The sequence below is a fragment of the Micromys minutus genome (genome assembly GCF_963924665.1).
Source record: "Micromys minutus genome assembly, chromosome: 1".
Lineage (NCBI taxonomy): Eukaryota > Metazoa > Chordata > Mammalia > Rodentia > Muridae > Micromys > Micromys minutus.
The window spans coordinates 96,765,119-96,784,502 of record NC_137969.1 but is presented as its reverse complement, the minus strand read 5'-3'; the positions used below and the strand labels follow the sequence as shown (position 1 = coordinate 96,784,502).

At 48.5% G+C, this 19,384-nt stretch overlaps 1 protein-coding gene across 1 annotated transcript in view; it reads right to left on the bottom strand.

Moving 5' to 3' along the window:
• Positions 1–3,223: 3,223 nt before the first annotated feature.
• KLHL3 (kelch like family member 3) overlaps positions 3,224–19,384 on the bottom strand; it is a 104,503-nt gene continuing 88,342 nt past the window's right edge. The window contains exons 11-15 of the mRNA XM_080938491.1: positions 19,267–19,368; positions 16,698–16,826; positions 13,570–13,710; positions 11,666–11,809; positions 3,224–7,625 (exon numbers count right to left, since the gene is read on the bottom strand). Coding sequence (XP_080794617.1) covers positions 7,597–7,625; positions 11,666–11,809; positions 13,570–13,710; positions 16,698–16,826; positions 19,267–19,368 — 545 coding nt within the window. The 3' untranslated portion in view covers positions 3,224–7,596. The remainder of the gene's footprint in view (positions 7,626–11,665; positions 11,810–13,569; positions 13,711–16,697; positions 16,827–19,266; positions 19,369–19,384) is intronic.

Here is a 19,384-nt window from a genome sequence, read left to right as displayed (position 1 = left end):
CTTTTGTTCCAGTCCCAAGTGTAGGATGTGGGGCTGCCTGAAGACTGTCCACAGCAGCTGACTGTGATTTGCCTCGAGCTCTAGCAGGTGCGTGCTTTCAACAGCTGCAGATAGTTTCTGCGAGTGTGTGACTTGTGACGTTTGGAATTCTGAGGAGCTTTCAGAGGGTATAGAAATGCTTGTGTTGCAATAGAAGGGGCTGGCTGGGCAGCTGGTGGCAGGACGCTGTTGGTTACAGTTTATTGATGTTTGTCAAGTAATTGTTCAAGAGGAAAGAAAAAGAAACCTGATATCCTGACCGGTGTAAATGGAACTTGTCCCCAAGAAACTCAATGCCCCTAACCAGCAGGAAGTGGTCTAATGATATAATCGTCTTTTTGTTTTTCTCCTACCTAGTGTTAGGGTAGAAGAAAGGGTAGAAGAAAAGGGAACATATGGAATAGCAGAAATAATGGAATTACAGGTTACAATACAGCAGTGTGAAACAGAGAAGCCTAGTGGGGCCAGGGGGCAGCCTGCTGTCAGGTGCCTCATGGGTAGCCACTCCAGGAAGCCCGTTTGCATCAGCACACTAGTAAGGCCAAGAACTGAGATTAGTGCCCCCATGCTTCATGATGGGAGGTATTTGCACCAGCTGGACATTGGACATTGCTGTGAACAGCCTGTGAAGAATCCCTTAGATTCCTGGGCCTCCTGCAGAAATGAAGCCTGGCCAGGCAAGGCCCAGCTCCTCCCCCTTCTTGTATGCATCACCCCCCACCCCCAGACACTCCCAGCACCCCGGGCTTGTGCACAGGATATCTAGACATACTTGGACATCCCTGACCATCTTGCAGGAGACTCAGCCTCCTTCTAGTCCAAAGGCTATGCTCCCAGACCACACCTCTTCCTGAGACCCGAGAGTCTGCCTCCTCCACTTTAGAGACTTTTTCTTTTCAGTTTCTCCAAGGTCACCAGCAGGGGTTTCATCTGTTGTCTCACAGATTGGGAACTGACCAAGAAATGTGAGGCTGGTCTAAGCAGGCCTTAAACTTGTCTCTCCCCCTCCTAACCCTCCTGCTACCTCACCACACTGGCCAATCTCTGCAGTTTAACCAAATGGTTCTAACTCCCTCTGCTCCTCTTCCCACTTTTAGGTAGTTGGCATCTCCTCTCTGACTGTGCGTATGTCTTTCTGTATCTTTCCAGGTTTCTGCCTCTGAGTTTCCTGTCTGCAGGAAAGGCCAGGAGAGCCCTTATTTAGCAGATAAGGAACCGGAGATGGCGCAGAAAGTCCTGCGAGAAACAAAGCCACGGGCAGGGTCTCCTTCCGTTTAGGGGAAGAGAAAATAAGGTCTCTCTCTGGAGTTTTATTGTGTTTGAGGTTCAGGCATTGCTGGCCCTCTTTTCCAAAGAGCACCTGCAGCAAGCCTAGATGTGAGAATGGCAGAACTCAGCAGGCAGCCTCAGTAGGATGAAGAAGCCTAGATCACCTCTCAAGGGTCTAATAACCCTGGCGGTGCTGTGAACTAGCAAAGGCAACGTACAGTCACCAGTCTCTTCAAGATGGGCACGGTGCACAGTCGATGTCCAATATTATGTTCAAAACAAGTGCATCCTGGAGCCTCTCCTCAGACCAATTCCCAAACTCGAACAAGGGCTGGTGTTCTTTATGTGAGTCCTCACCTCTCCCTCACAATACCCCTTCAGACAAATGTATCTGCTTGCTTAGGCCTCTATCCCAGAGGGACAGAGATTCCTGCTTGCTGCTCCAAGGGCTGTGGTGAGACTTGACCTCTCAACTCTGACTCATCCTCAAGGGATGAAAAAAAAGAGGCCAGAGCAGAGGCCAGCTTGGGGGAAGAGGACTGTGTTCAGGGTCAGCCATCACCAGAGTCCAATTGGCTGACTTTCCCTCCACCCTCACAAGATTTCCAAGTGGAGAGTAAATGTTCAGCCCTGGATGTCTATTTGTTGTTTTTTATGAGTGGTGCCCTTGACAATCTGAAGGGACCTAAGACCACATGGTCTTTACCCAGAGGGACATCCCCATCAACAGACAAACAGCTTAGGGAAATTGCCACCAAGCTAAACATTCCACAGACATGGAAACTCAGCTCCCAGGAGTGATATTAAAATAGCCAGCCTTCTCCCCCTCCAGACCCAGGTCCCAGAGACTACATAGCTCTTGTCCACACTACCTAATACCTTTAGAGGAACTGTCCCCACTAGGTCTCTGTCTTAGTCAGGGTTTCTATTCCTGCACAAAACATCATGACCAAGAAGCAAGCTGGGGAGGAAAGGGTTTGTTCAGCTTACACTTCCACATTGCTGTTTATCACCAAAGGAAGTCAGGACTGGAACCCAAGCAGGTCAGGAAGCAGGAGCTGATGCAGAGGCCATGGAGGGATGCTGCTTACTGGATTGCTTCCCCTGGCTTGCTCAGCTTGTTTTCTTATAGAACCTATGTCCACCAGCCCAGGGATGGCACCACCCACAATGGGCTAGGCCCTGCCCCCTTGATCACTAATTGAGAAAATGCCTTACAGGTGGATCTCATGGAGGCATTTTCTCGAGGGAGGCTCCTTTCTCTGTGAGAACTCCAGCTTGTGTCAAGGTGACACAAAACCAGCTGGTACAGTCTCTCTGAAGGTCTCTGTGGGTCTGCACTGTGCTGGGGCAAGGTGACAGGAATCGGAGGGACCTAGACCCTGTGCCACAGATTCTGAAGAGAAAATTTCCCATCTGATTCTGTGCAGGGACCAGTCTCTTTTACATACATTAGACATACTGTCCTTTATATACCTGAGACATAAGAGACTGTACTATGGAAATGAAGTCCAGAATGTTTGCACAATTCAGCTTTTATTAAAACTCTGTGTACTGTGTGGGGAGCTGGAATGGGCTATTAAAATAATACATTTAGGGGGATGTTTCTCTGCTCTTACTGTATTGATCATGTGGCAAGTGTTCTTACAAGGTATATGGTCCCTACATCCATGCAGAAAATATCAGATCAAGGGCTTTACCTGTCCCAGCATCCAGTCTGATGGCCTATATCAAGGCTTTACCTGTCCCAGCATCCAGTCTGATGGCCTATATCAAGCACAGAGCCAGAGCATCCCAGAGATATTCTCGTTCCGTGTCCTGAGTTTTCTTTCATGGAAGATATTTTACGAATCATATACAAATTAAACAAGAAGTGCAACAAGGGTGCTTTATTACCACCAAAGGAGGGGGATAATTTACAATCTTTTAACCAAAGGCAAAACCAGCACAAGAACAATTTATTCCTCTGGATGTCACAGCCCCGTGCGTTTCCACCTTGGCTGCTGCTACTGCCAGGAGTCCCACAGTAAAGGCTTCGAGGGGCCTCTAGGGCTGGATTACCCACACAGAACAATCCTCTCCTGTCCCCATATGGAAGTGCTGCTGGATTTTCTGCTTGTTCAGTAGATTAACAGTGCAGCTGAACATAGGGGGCTTAAATAGCACACACACACACACATACGCGCACACGAACACGAACATGCACACGAACACACACAGCCTACAAAAAGCACTCTGATCTCCTTGCTTCCATACACCAGAGCACTGGATGCTCTTGTCCAAATTAATGGGTTTGCTCAGCCTCCCAACTTGATCCAGCCCAGGTCAAACAGGAAGAGGCAGGGAGGTGATTTAAATGGCACCTGTCCCCAAAATAATAAATTAAGATTTTAAAAGAAGAAACAAGAGTCCTGCAGCGGATAAATACACAAAACAGAACCTGGAGTGAAGACAGATCAAGAAAGGAAAAAAAAATCGAGTGAACGTCTGCTAAGTGCATTCTTCCCATGGGTCACGACGGGTGGTTCCCCCGAGCAATGGGAGTGCAAGCTTCCCAAAGCAGCAGAACCCAGCCGTGGAGGCTGTGAATCCTAGACACTTCCAAAAGCAAGGAGACGGTGGAAAATGGGCAAGATCTGCGGGGCCCAGGCCAGCTAGAAAATGTGGGTCAGAGGGTAAGCTCATTGCCCTCACCTCGTGAGAGCCATCACCACGAAGGCCAACCCAGCCCTGCAGAAAGCAGACTCATAATGGGATGAGAGAGAGGCGGGTAAGTGCTGTGTCAAGCTTAACGTTAGTCCCTAGTAACTAGGAAAGGAAGCCCCGTGGTCGTGTCTTGGAATTCAGCAGCCTTCCTAGACCACTGAGGGCCTGGAGCTCAGAAGGCTCTGTGACACGTGAGAGACAAAGACAGGACAGCTCCAGGTGCACACGACTCAGATGTCCTGGAAAACTATTTATAAAAATATCTACATTAAGACTTTAGCCTGGACGCTGTAGCTTCAATTTTACAAAAGAAAGGCAGTCTTTGAAAGGATCTGGCTCAGAGATATACAAACATTACACAACAGATATCAAAGACAGCCCCAAAAACAAATCAGCTGAGGGGGGTTGTACAACTGGCTTGTCATGAGATACAATTAAGAATTTTTATTGCATAGCAGAAAAATGAGGTCACTTCATTTGCATAATACTGCCTTTTTCTCTTTCTTTTAAGATGGAGATGCTATTGGGTACTTAAGAGAAATAACTTTGGAGTTCAGAAGCTGACTTATACATTGTCTGAATCAGCATCTGAGTGGTGTCTAAGCTGCTTCTAACCTTGGGACTCAATTCCATTTTGTCACTGCTGGCAGATTTCTGATGTGCCCCCTTGGCAGGGCTGTAGTCACTAACATTTGTCCACCGTGTGACTAACACAGACTTGAAAGTGGGTCTGAGGTATCTGTCATTGGGGGGACTTCTACCTAATGATGCATTAACACAGGTCTTGGGGGGCATCTGTGGGCAGCCAGGGTAGGCTAGCTTTTTTGGTGATGACGTACCAGTGTTCTAGTCCCCACATGAAAGGACACATGAGTGTGAAATGAGTGAAGCCCTCAGCAGCTCCGCCAGCAGAACCAATGCTTCACAGGGAGGGAGGCACGAGGTGGGACCCACAGCAAAAGCTCCAGCAGAGACGGTGGCTGGCCAGCTTCCACCGAAGTAGGGGCTCTCTTCAGGAAGAGCACACAATGGAAGGCTTATCGTGACCCCAAGTATGAAAGTCTGGGTTCTTGGTGGGAATGGGAGGGGGCGGGGTTACCCTTCACCTGAAACAGAATGCTTGTGCATTAGACTCTGGTCCCCAACCTTAACTTCACCTCAGACATGCCTGGAAAGGGAGGAAGGGCCTGGGGAATGCACCCCACCCACTTCCTAGCACAAAGCCAGGCTTCACATGTGGCTCTCCCCACTCACAGCTGGGAGTCAGAATACCAGCCAAGTAAATGTTTGCATCCCTGGGAGACATTTCTTCTGGGTCCCCCAAAGCTGGGTATGCTAGCCTCTTCCTAAGGCTGGGAACTATCTAGCTATGGTAGCTCCTAATTCTGCTTAACGTTAGAAAGAAAGGTTTACCCTCATGGAAGGGCACTCAATAAATATTCAGTGGCTGCCTAGCTGGGGAGAAGCTTCCAAAGGCGGAGAAGTCAGAGGGTACCAGCCTTCTACAGAATGTACTTTGAAGAACCTACTGGTGTCTGAACTCCAAAGTGAAAGTGCACCAAGTCCCTTGGTCTCCTCTCCATGGGCTCTGACGTCAGGGAAGCTGAAACTCCGACTCCTGGGTATGAAACTGTTCTCCAGATACAAAGTCTCCCCTCCCAGGGCAAAGAGTCAAATACAAGCAGTTTGTTACCTTAAGGAGAGTTTGGTGTTGAGGTTTGTGGGTGTTGGGAGGGGGATGAGTGTGTGTAGAGGCCAAAGGTCAACCTTTAATCTTGGTCTGTAAGATCTAAACAATTTGCTTTTCCAGTCTCTCCCTGAGGCTGGGACACTGAGACTTTCTGGTTAGCCTGGGTTGGCTGTCTCCGCAAAGCCTCACATCTTCCAGTGTCTGCCTTCCCAGCTTTGAGATAGGATGCATACGCTGCTGTACCCAAGATTTCTTTTTATGTCAGTGCTAAAATCAACTCACGCTTGTAAGGCGAGCACATCCCCCCCCATCTGCCATCAACTCTTAATGTGTTTGCTTCTGCGAGTGTCCAAACACTACCCCAGGTGCTCGAAGTTACATTTTTACAGTTTTCATCTGTGGCTGAGCAAAGCTTTCCTGAGTTGCTTTCATTTATAAAATACAAGAGTCCTTGAGGAGAATCTCTCCAGCCCAGGGCCCACTACCATCTTCTTCCCCAAAGGGAAAGTAAAAAGAGGTGTTTCAGAGGCCGGGGAGAGGATACAGACCCTGGACCAGGAAGGAAGCATGAGAAAGGGAAGACGGGATACAGGCAGTCCTGACCTCACAAAGTGCCAACAGCCAGAACCAGCAAGTATGTTTCTTAGAAGTCATTCATGTCCAGCTGAGTTAGAGATGGCCACTCCTGACTTAGGGGCAAACCTATCTCTGGGTTTGGTGGCAGGGTAACCTTTTAACTGACCTTTCACTTATCCTCCGTGTAAGTAAGCCTGCCTAATAAGCAAGATAAATGGGTGCTCAGAGAACAGTCAAAAGCAGGGACCCTCTCTGAGGACGCTGTGGGTGGGCACCGAATGCATGCCGCTTTGGTTTCTCTGTCTTGTCTGCGTCCTTGCTTTTTGTTGTTGTTGTTGTTGTTTGTTTGTTTTAAAGATTATTTCTTTACTTATTTTATGTATATGGATACACTGTAGCTTTCTTCAGACATACCAGATGAGGGCATTGGTTCTCATTACAGATGGTTGTGAGCCCCCATGTGGTTGCTGGGAACTGAACTCAGGACCTCTGGAAGAGCAGCCAGTGCTCTTAACCACTGAGCCATATCTCCAGCCCCATCACTTTCTTTTTTACTTGCTTGCTTCACTTGCTTGGTTTTGCTTGCTCGCTTGCGTTTCTTGTCTATTTCTCTCCAGTGTTTCCCCCCACCTGGGGCTTATCTGAAGAGTTTGTTTTCCCCGCTGAGAAGACACAAAATCCTCCAAATCTGGAATTCATGACATCAGGGAGTAGAGGCCAAAATGTGAAGGCAAAAGAGTTTTCATCTGTCCCCTAAAGTACAGTCAGTCAAGGAGGAGGCGACAGGCACAGAGGAGGCCATAGAGAAGCTCTGAGGAAGCCGCTGGTCTTCCTTCTACACAGCCGCAGTAGTTAAGTCATGGTCCTAGACACGGTTGGAATGCTGCTTTCAGCTAGTTCTGTCTGGATCTCTAGGAAGACAGCATCTTTAGTAGTCTGGGGTCCCATTGGATGAGTCCAAAAAGATGTTTGTAGGAGTTTTAGCACAGTAAAAAGATCAGTAGTAAAGAAATCCAGTAGACACACAGGTCCAGCCCCTACTGAATGAAATGTTTTACACACACACAAACACACACACACACAGGTTCCCGAGTATGCACGCCCTAGGGTGCTGCTGAGGCTGCCAGGAACGCAACTGTTTAGGGCAGAATCCAAAGCACCTTGGAGCAGAAGGTGGGTCATCAGTGTCCACGCGGAGAGGGATGAGGTTGGTCCGCCGAGAGCCTCGAAATCCATCTCCTCCCTTGTCCTGGTCCCACTGCCACAGTCAGTGCCCTGCGGCTACTTCCTCCACCTCCTGGCTGAGGGAGTTTGGGTCACAAGGATTTGTGAATCACAGCAACACCTAACACAAAAGGGAGAGTTACATTAGCTCCTCCTAAGTTATTCAGAGTACCAAAGGAGCCCCAGGAAACTAGATATCTTAAGTCACGGCCAGTGGGATCCCGAAGGGTCCACGTGCTACCTCGGCCAGCAGCAGACTGTTTCTGCAAGCTTGATCTCAGCGCAAGTCAGCAGGCTCTTCCCATACCACCCCGAGAATTCCCACTTCCGCCACTGCTGACCTTCCAAGCTAACAGCCAGTGCTCAATTCCCAGATTCACGCTGTGTGTCAGTGAGTTAGGGAAACTTAACCACGTTGAGGTCCTGACTCTGTATATCCATATATAACGCTAATCTTGGTGTAAGCCATTGAGTCTATGTGAAGACCCTAAAGGCTGAGACAGTCGATTCTACACACTGTCCTCTACTACAGACACCAGCTGGTGACAAACTCGACCTCCGAGCCTGCTGATCCGATCCGAGTGACTGTGGCCCAGTCTTAGCCACTGAGAGAGCCAGTCCTAGCCAACGAGAGACTGCAAGCCAAGCCAAGCCTTCTCTGCTGTGATAATGGCATATCCACATCTTCCTGACTGGGACCGTGAGCCTTCCTCCTGGTGGGAATCACTACCAGGCAGGTTTCTGGAACCTGCTAAAATCCTAACTCAGAAAGTTCCCTTAAGTGAACATGCTTGCCGGACATTTATTTTAACATATTCCTACAGCTATAAGAGATTCTAACTGGACATGCGATTGAGGGAACACACCCTAAAGAGAGGGAGGGATCGGAGACATTTTGCTAAAACATCCACTTCCTGCTAATCCCTGGCTAAAGGTGCAGACCAAAGATGGACCATGTGAGGAAAGGCAGAACTTGACTTCAGACCAGAAGGTACCACCTGGCCTCACAGCGCCTCCTGGACAGCAGACAACTCTCTCTCTCACTAATATTTGACAAAAGCTGGCTCTCCAAGTGTCCTCGGGTAGTGTTTCTATTCAAGCCCTTTTTATTAGAAAATAAATACGCCCTCATTGTGGAAAATTCAGAATAATACAAGGGAAAATTATTTTATCCCTTCAGACAAACAGAACAACCATTATCTTTATAACCCCTCCCAACTTCTAATAATAACCAGAATGCTTTAGCCTGTGGTGACTCCAGGCAGGCAGTGTGCTACAAACTTTACACAAAGTTACCACGTTTCAACATCTTAAAAGCCCTCAGAGGCCCAATCTAATTGTATCTCTCTATACATTAGACAACAGAGGTCTGCTCAGACTGAATGCTTCCCTCTCCTCTGATAAGACTGGAGCACACCAGGCACAGACAGCCTGAGTCCTCCTTCAACCCAACATGAACATTTCCTCAAGACCTTAAAATCAAAGGAGCTGGGGAGGAAGAGTTGGGGGATGGGGAATTGCAATCAGAATATACAGTATGAAAAGTCTGTTTTTAATTTTTAAGAAGATAGAAAAGCACACCCACTGTGAATACACGTCCATAGATTATTTCGCTATTTCCCTGATGTCAAACATTATTATAATTTTCAGGGAAGGAGAGGGAATACTGTTTCAAGTAACACCCAGATTAGTAATGCAGGCATTAAATCTTTGCACACCAGACCCATTCCCTAGGTTTTAAGATAATGTGCTCACTTAGTCCATTGGTTTGAGTGCAAAACACCTTGACTGTCTCTTTCCCATTAGTTCCAGAGGGGGCAGGCAGGCTTTTAAAATATTTGGCATATGTGAAATCCTAATGGGTCCAACTCAACCCAAGGCTTCTCATTAATGCAGAGGTGGGGACCGAAGATCCCACCCACTTCTCATTAACAAGGAGGTGGGGCCTGAGGATCCCACCCACTCCTCATTAACACAGAGGTGGGTCCAGATGAACCCACCCACTTACTCCTCATTAACAAGGAGGTGGGGCTGAGGGTCCCACCCACTTCTCATCCTACAAAAAAGCCCTATGCTTCCCTCAGTGGCTTCCAGATGAAAGTTGCTGATTTTACTGAAAACAGTCAGGGTCAAAACACTTTCAATGTTTTAAGGAAATGTAAGAGTGTGCAAATGCTTAGAGGAGGAGAAAACAAAAAAAAAATGCATTGTGGGTGTGGGGGAGGGAACATGAGGCCCTCAACCAGCAAAGGGTCCTAAAACCTAAGCAAGACTGAATGGCTGACCTTTCTCATGGAAAATGGGTAAGAAGAGGAGAAGGGCAGGAGCCAAGATATTTGTGACAAAAGATCATGATTTTTAAAAAAATATTTAGGATAACGAAGGACACGTTGTGGGTGCTCAGTAAATAAACATGTAGTCCACGTGTATCTAAATGTTAAGGATCTAGGCTTGTATTCCTTTTCTTGGGAGGACCTCAGCAACATCAACTCTTGGCCCGGAGCTGCACTCAACTTGGCAGCACATCCTCTCTGCCAGTCTATCTATCCATTACCGCCCAGCCTCTTTACTCAGCCCTGGGCTGGGACGTCATGAGGGGCGTGGCTTGGATAGAGGGCAGACCTCTTGGAATTCTGTCTTTGGTGCATGCTTGTTAGCGTGCCTTTGGTGATTACAGACTGTCTCCAGAACTCAGCTGTGAGATGCAAGAGTCCAACTCAGCCCAAGGGCTTCTGAGAACATGAGAGGGAATGTACGCATGGCGCCTAACACACTGGCACGGAGTTACAGCTGGAATACCAACAGCTGGGTGTGGAAGGTTTGGAGCCCAGTTGGCCGTGCTATTCTGGGAGGTGCAAGAAACCTTAGGAGGTGGAAGGAGCACGTCACTGGAAGTGCCACTGAAAGGCACTTGAGCCTGACCCACTCGGGTCTCTCTGCAGCCTGGCTACCAGGATCCTTTCTCACACATTCGCCTGTACTGCCCTACATGTTGAACCTCACAGCCACCCAGAAACAAAGTAGCCAAGAGACAAAAGACCATGAGACAAAGCTCCTCCTGACACTCTCTCCCACACACACACATACACACATTGACGCAAACATACAAACACACACACACACACACAAATGCATACACATACATACACATAGATACACATAACAAACATACACATACATATACATGCACACACAAACATACATATATACCATATACACACACAGTTATATACACATACATATACACACATATACACACATACACATAGATGCTCACATAGATACACATACACAAACACATACACATATACACACACATACATATACATAAATACATACATACCATACATACACACATGTATAGACACACATATACACACAGACTCATACACCCATACATACATACCATACATACACACACATATACATAGATGCTCACATAAATACACATACACAAATACACATACACATAGACATACATACATATACATACATACATACATACCATACATACACACACACAAACTCATTCACACATACATACATACCATACATATACATACACACATACATACACACAGATATAGACATATACATACACACGTACCATACATACACACACACATACATAGATGCACACATTGATACATATACACAAACACATACACACATACGATACACACACACACACACACACACACACACACCCAAACAGTTCCTCTCAGGAACTTGTCACAACAACAAGAAAATAACTAACAATAAGAAGTACACAACCAGAGGCAGCTTGTGTGTGAGATTACCCAGAATCCAACAGAGCCATCTCTCACAGACAGACCCAAATGCCATCTTAAAGCACCCCATTCACAACACATGCTAGCCTTACATAAATAAGATCTGACGTTTCCACTGCCCAGACAGACCTATGCTCTCCTACCTAGATGTGTGTCTCAAAATGAAACAGGAGTGGCAAAAATGACCCTGGGGCACTACATTAAGTATCCCAAGGCTTCATTCAGGGTCATGGGGAAGGAATCGCCATTGTCATAGGCACACAGTAAGGACAAACACGTAGCCATGTGACAATTGCGTGATAACTCTGCAGGATGCTTTCGGTTCCCAGCTAAGCAAGGTTCCCACCCCTTGAAGCTGAAACCCACTGACCTGCATAGCTCCTCCCAGTGCTCATGTTGGTTGGCAGCAACGTCCACTTGTCTGTGACTGGGTTATAGTACTCCACTGAAGCCAGATTGCACGAGCCATCGTCCCCTCCAACCACATACAGGAGCCCATTCACTGCACAGACCCCTGGGAAACAAACAGAAGTCACAAGATCAGCAGGAAAGTCAGGGACTGGGCCCCATGGGAGACTGATCCTGTGCCCCGGAGCCTTTTTTCTCCAGTTCCTGTTGCATAGCAGAGACATCACTGGGCTCTGGGGGGTCCCCCTTCCTAGAGAGGCTGCTTTTCTCACCAGAGAACTTTTATTACTATTTGGTCCTATAGATGCTCCCACTGCCCCCTGGCCACCCCCAGTGCCACAACATCACAAAGAGAACATTACAGGCACAGGGGAGAGACAAGATTCCAGGGCATGACTGCTTATCCGTGCCTGTGTTCTTCCCAGCTGAGCTGGATGCTGTGTCCGTCCTATATGCTACTAGCGACTGTACCTCTAACCCCCCTTGTAAAACGGGCATCTGAATTCAAACCCAGGACCCCAGGTTGGGGTTCCTTCCTCATTCTTAACAGCATGAGTTTGTTCAAAGGCAAGGTCTCCTAAAGCTGGAAGGGAGAGCAGGGAAATGTAACTTTGACTGAAGACCGAAGTTGATTGACAGTGTCTTCAAGCAGTAACCAGCAATGCTGATAATACCCTCAGAACTGGCAAGAGCGTTGATGGTACTGCCTGCCTTCCTGTGCGGCGTCTGAAACAGAGCTCCCTCCTCGGCCTCGAGATTCTGCTTTGGGCCTTTCCTTCTAGAGAAGACACTTCCAATGTGTACTGTGACTGAGCGCTAAGGCTCAGTTGTAATAACGACGGTGTTCCCAGTAGCATAGGAAAGATGTCTTAGATGAAGTGTTCGATAATGGGTTGGGTAAACTATGACACAGCCATGTTGAGTGAGGAAATAAAGATACGTGTCATTAGACCTCGATGGGGAATGGAAAAGCAGGTTTGCAATAATACCATGGCAGGATCTATTTGTTATCAAATCAATGACATCTACATGTGAATTGTGTACATGACCACGTTTATTGCTTAGTTCATAGACTGCAGGCAGGCTTAGCTGCCTTACAGGCCCTGGAACTCCATTCTCGTGTGGCTGAAGGCCAAAGCCAGTGGGTATCGAAGCAGGCTCAGGCAGTGAGCCAGTTACAAGTGCCCCATGTTTACACTTCTAACAAATCAGTCATGGCGAGTTTAGCAAACAGGTAATATGAGAATAAAAGAAATACATCTGCCTGGAGGCACCCGTTAGGACAGTCCAGCCTGGGGTGGCTGGGAAAGCCAGTCCACCCTTTCCCAGAACAAAGAAGCAAGATACAGCAGTCAGGAAAGGACACAGCTCGGCAGGTCTATAGACCCTGCGGGGTACTCCTGACGGGAAATAAAAGACAAGAAAAGAAGAGATAATGCTGGAGGATCAGGTGAGGTCTGGCTCTCCTGCCAGGAAGGAACTTGGATGCTGTGGAAGTTTGTGGAACTTCTAGCCAGACACTGGCAGAGAAAATACAATACGGTATCACTGTGTTGCTTGGGCCCACACAACCCTGGACATGGCTACCAGCAGAGTCACCATGCAATGCACTGGTGAATATGGCCATCAGCCACCCTGAGAGAGAAGGGACTGCACCTAGTCGCAGCCCTGAGGCCACCACTTTGGATTTCAGGTTCTCCCTCGCCCCAACTCAGAGCCTATGGTACAGACAAATGACCACTCTTATGTTGAGGACAGACTCAGCTACATACTCTGGCGATCCTGCCCATCTCTGAATCGCTCAGAGTGGGAGGGGAGAACCGGCACCCCCACCCCCAGGACAGACCAGGAGGGCAGTCACGTTACCTGCGTTGCGCCGGCACATGTTCATGTCTGCTACCTGCTTCCAGGTGTTTGTCCCAGGATCGTAAACTTCAACGCTCTTCCTCACCAAGGGTCCGTCATGTCCCCCGGTGGCATACAGCTGTCCGCTGAGCACCCCAACCCCTGAAAGGCAGAGCATGGTGTCCCCACCTCAGGCTCACTACAAGAACCAGAGGCCTCAACCCTGGATCGCCGTCGCCCGCAGGGTGACTTGGGGAGCAAGTTCTGTCTTCCTGAACCTCACAGATGTAATGGTGCCCGGCCTGGCTCCCCATAAGACAGGCAGCCTGCAAACAGTGAGGTGCAAAGCCAATGTAACCCCGTTTCTGCTTTTAAAATGTAAATATGTATGTGTGTGTATCTAACAGGGGTATCAAAAGGATTTTTCTTTAAGGCTCAAAGAAACCCACTAATATATGAAAAGATGCTAATTCTCAACAGTGAACCAGCCCAAGGTTCCCCTCTGGCCTATTCATATTGCCTTGTTTTTTCTCAAAAATCTTATTATTCAGCCTTGTATCTGTTACAACAGAGCCAGGCTCTGTGGTCAGCGCTGGGGAGACACCCTGCCAGTCTGTTCCTTCAGCCCCTCTTCTCCTTGATGGCAGAAGGCATCAGACCTGTCCTGGGGGAGGAGCTGAGCAGTTCTTTGCTACAAGGAGATACAAGCTATTCAGGAAGAGAGAGGGCTAGTGAGGGTGGCAGTGGGGACACCTGGACCTCTCTTTCCAATACCCCCTCTGGGTGGCCCTTTCTCTTTCCCATTCATGGAGAAAGAGAATTGAAATGTGTCCATAATTCCATGGACTATTGCCTTCTGCTGGGTATGTTGTGAAAATTAGATAGATAGATAGATAGATAGATAGATAGATAGATAGATAGATAAAACGTTAGTCTCAGAGGCACTGGTCAGAAGCCCCCAAAGGGGTATCTTGGTGAATTCAATGTGCAGCCAGGCTATGAGGCTGGGGAATGGATCTGGAGGCTGTGGACTTCATGAGGTCAGGAACTGCTTATGTCTTGCCCTGGTCTGTTTCCGTGAGGCTGCCGGTGATGGGCTCCTGCAGATCTATCTAAATCACAGGGTGTAATGTATTATCTCGGCCAGAAGTAGTAGCCAGTTGCCAGGGGTTCCCAGCAGTTGCCATAAACTAGCAGCAGATGGTGCTGCTGGGCCAACAATGGCTGGTGTCAGGTTGTGAGATTCAGAAAATCCAGTAGGCCCCAGGTTGCTTCACCTTCCCTTCCTCCAGGGTGAGCAGGAGCTGACACTTCCGGGACCCTGAGATGACATCTTTCCACCACCATGTCCATCCCTCTGCCTGTGCCATCTATTAATGAGGGAGCTAAGAGCCACCCAGACGTCCCCCCAGCAACTCTTCCACAATCCTTGGCATCCTGCCTATAGACTCCCATGTACAGCCACACTGGGCCTCAGGGAGCTGGAACAAAGAGCCTTCCATCCCTAGGTCTTTGGATGTCACCAGCACCCACTGAGACAAGTACACGGGCTCCCAGGACTAGTAATGACACATCCCTAACTCTTAATCAGAGTGAAGCAGTGAAGACAGGAACCCAGGGACAGGGTTCCATAATAATCTGAGCAAAGAGCCCTTCTCAGCCAAGGTCGGGGCCTCCATAATCATAAGCAGCAGTCATGTCATTGCCTGGGGCCTCCAGCCAAAGATGGGCCGGGTGACGTCCACGCCCACCACCTTCTGAGCAGCCAGCAGGGAAGAGGCATTACCACCACAGGCCTTTAGCACTTGGCCCAAGTCACATATGGATTTTTAGAAAGTAAATAGAAGGTGCTATAAGCTATAAATACTAAACCATCAGGAAGGTGGAAGAGGGGGCATCACGGGATTTATAAATGGGGCTGGCCCTTTGGGAATACAGGCAGCCTGTGCGTTGCACAGCTGAGGTATTACATGTCAACGATGGGGAATGGGGTTGCTTAGGTCTCCTGACATCAAGGCATTCATGGGGAGGCAAAGTTGTCAGGATTAGAAGAGACGGCTCCTTCCCAAAGAACCCCAAAAACCTGTGCTTCTGAAATGGAACCATGCAGACTTTCAAATTCATGGCCCACCAATTCATCAATGTATACAATGATGTATATACTTCTCTTTTAAAAAATAAAAATAAAACAACCTGTTTTTCATAAAATGCTAGAGACAGGGATACATCTATGATAATAATCCAGTCTCCAAAAACAGATGGGGTGGGGGATGGTCACAAGGAGAGCATGTAGCTTCTCTTTTCAGTAGTCATGAGGCCTTCCCACTGGCCCCCAACTGAGAATCACACCAGTCACCAGGAGCCCCAGGAACCAGCCAAAGTCCCAGCTCCTGAGATGACTGGGAAGACAGAAGAGAAAGTATCTGGGAGGTCATTACTTCAACGTGAGATAGAGGAACAAAGCAAAGAAAACGCTGGCATGGGGAACCAAGGCTTAACTCCAGCCATCAACACTACTACTCTAGCCTTTACCCCAAGACACCCGATTTAGGGCAGGCCAGCTACGTTTCTTAGCTAAAGCCAAGGTGATAGCACCTGCCCTCCCTCAGGAGGATAAGCCTCATTATTTGAGGGCTAAAAAGAATTACCTTGGAAAGGTAAATCTAGATCTGCAAGTCTCTAGTTCTATAATCTTGGGCAAAGTAATCCACCTCAGGCAGGACTTAAGTTCAAACTCCGGTCAGAGGACTCAGCCTTGGTGAACTGAGGTGAGGTGAGAAGTGAGAGGGAGGATGGAGGCATTGGCCAGGCACACCTGTCATCCCAGAGGCTGAAGCAGGAGGTTGCAAGGCTGACGGTAACCTGGGCTACAGAGTGAGTGTATTGGCTGGTTTTGTGTCAACTTGACACAAGCTGGAGTTATCACGGAGAAAGGAGCCTTCCTTGAGGAAATGCCTCCATGAGAGTAAGGAGTCCCTGAAAAAGGCAGATCTTTGTAGGAGTGTGGCTGGACATGTGGTGGTGGGGATACTTACAACTGGAGGAGATGAGACAGGTTGGGGAAAACAAGGCCCAGTTCAGTGCTTTATCTCTAGTCTCAGCCTGTACCCCCTCCCCATGCTCTCCTGTACCCCAAGGTTCTCACGTACCAGCGCCACTGCGTCGGGTGCTCATGTCTGCTACGTATGTCCACTCGTTGGTGGCTGGGTTGTACTGCTCCACGGTGCTCAGGCACTGCCTGGAAGCCCCATCGTAACCCCCGACGGCATACAGCTTCCCTGGAATAGACCAAGTGACTGAGGGCGGTGTTAGTGGCACTGATGTGGAACAGGAGCTTGGCTGGTCCTCCGTTTTCAACCCACCGAGGTACCTCTGTCTCTTTCCAGGAGGACCCAGCTTGCTCTCCACACACAGGACACATCTTCCGCCCCATATCTGCCCACTATCTGCTCTGAAGCCCTGAGATGCTTAGAAGCAATATTGAAGCTCTCTGAAAGAAGCCCAGGTGCCCAGCGCAGAGCACCCACTTGGCATCACTGAGTTTCGAGAAGTTAGGTTAAAGCACACCCAGAAGACAGCAGCGAGAGAAGCTACGAGCCTCTCCGCCATGACCCCACATCCAGCTCTCTGGCTATCGGCTCGCACTGACAGGTGAGGAGAATATGGAAGAATCTTCCTCAGTGAGAACCTGAGCCCTGCCCGAGCCATGAGTGAAGCTTTCTGTGCACCCAAGGGCTGAGGCAGCTGGGATTTTTTTCTGCCGGCCAACTTTGTTCTCTGAGCTACGTACAACAACCCTGGACTATCATCGACTGCTTTTAAATAAAAATAACACTGAGCTCTTCTGGGAGAGTCATTTCCATCTGGGGCTGGGAGCTGGGAGCTAGGTACAATAAATAAAGAGGGGGAAATACTTATCTGACTATGAGAACAAGGATTCAAAAATATGGGGTTTAACATTTAGTCTTAGCCACAATAAGAGAGTTTTTTCTAATGGGGACAGGGAGGCTCTACCTCACCTATGGACATCAGGTCTACAGGATTCTGCGACAGTAGTTACAGACCATATGGACACCAGCTGCAGGCTAAATAAATGAAGGGTTAGAATTCAGGGTAGGCATTTCATGAGTGCCTAACATGGAGGGTACAAGCAGGATGTGAAAAATCCATGATTACATCTCAGGCCCCAAAACAGCACCATACTGTCAAGTAATTCTGTATTGTGGCGCTGTGTCTTTCTCCCAAGTCTTCCTGATTGACCTTTCTGAGGAAGAACTCATGAGTAGCTCCTCCCTCACAGGGTCAAAGCTGACAGACAAATTCACCTGGGCCGCTCTCTCAGTGTGTGGCAGCGCAGGTGGCTCCCATCTCTGTGAGTCTCCTGCTCTGTGGGGCATTTCTATCTACGATCCAACCCACACCCCATACCTTGCCCTTATGAGGAATTCTTCTAGGTAACAAGTAAGTAGCAAATTACCCTGTCATTGTTAAGGGCTGTTCAGACTGCATAACCTTGGCAGGGATAGGGTGTGGGGAAAGCTGAGTCCCCAGCAATTATGAAGCACAGTCCACTCCAGTACCTCCTGCCCATTCTTAGAAACACTCCCTGCTGTCTTGAGGCAGCACACAGCCCTCAGAGCATCAGGACTGGCGAGAGAAAAACCAACTCCCAGCTTTCCTCTACATCTGCAGGGCAAACCATCTGCCTGCACTTCGGCAAGCAGGCACATTAACACAGCCCTTGTCATGGGCAATATTTTCAATCGCTACCATCAAGACATCTCTTCTAACCCCATAAACCATTCCAACCTTGTATCGGCTAAAGCAAGCAGCCACTCGAGGTCTCTCCCTGAGTGTATATGCAAGGGTCTGCTGGTTTTTAACCCTGGGTCTGTTTGCTGTTCCCACCTGAGGAACAAGAAGGGAAATGAGAAGCTAGGTAGTCAAAGCTCTTAGATCTGGCTGAAGAATCAACTTCTGCCTCATCAGGAGGATACAGTTTATCCTGATAGAGGGACAGCATCCTGGCCTCCGCATTGGTACTGAGCTCACCAATCCAGATTAGGAGTCAGAAGACTTTGAGGACTGCTCTTCTATTTGCTATCGTAATACAAGGACTCAGTTTTCCCACTGAGAAAAATGTGAGTCCTGCCTATGTTCTTCCAGAAGGCTTGAAAGAACCAGTACGACAAAAAGATGTTTTAAGAACATCTGGCTAAGCCTCTGATCTCACCACACCCTCCCTCTCCTGCCTCAGCCACATTTGACACCTACCCTATCCGGAGACACGTCAGACCTGAAAAGAAGAAGCCCACCTTTCTCATGGCCCTGCTAGCATGCAGCACATGAAGGTGAGCAAAGTTAACCAAGCATAATTAGCACCCCTTCCTGCTTTACTGTACCTCAGTTTGTATGTTGACTCTGGGCTCTCTACTTCCTTCCCAACCCCCACTGTTAGCAGAGATATTTACATGTGGCCAAGGGACAGGATGTTACTCTCCCCCAAGTCTCTTCTTCCTCTCCCAACCTGCTGACCCACCTCTTAGCCTTGGCCCAGGAGCTTCCCCGCCCTCCTCGTCTGTTTACTAGAGACAATGAACTTAACTCCGACCTGAACAGTGGAGCCACAGTAGAAGGAGCATCAAGCACAATGCTGGACTCAGGACAAGACCCACAGGCTAGGGTAGGAGCAGCCACCACCCTCTGCTAACTCCTTACCCTCCACAACACCCACTCCCACGCTGCTCCGCCGTGTGTTCATTGGGGCCACGAAGAACCATTCATTGGTCTTGTAGCTGTAGGCTTCTACTGATGCCAGGCCTGGGGAGAAGAGAAT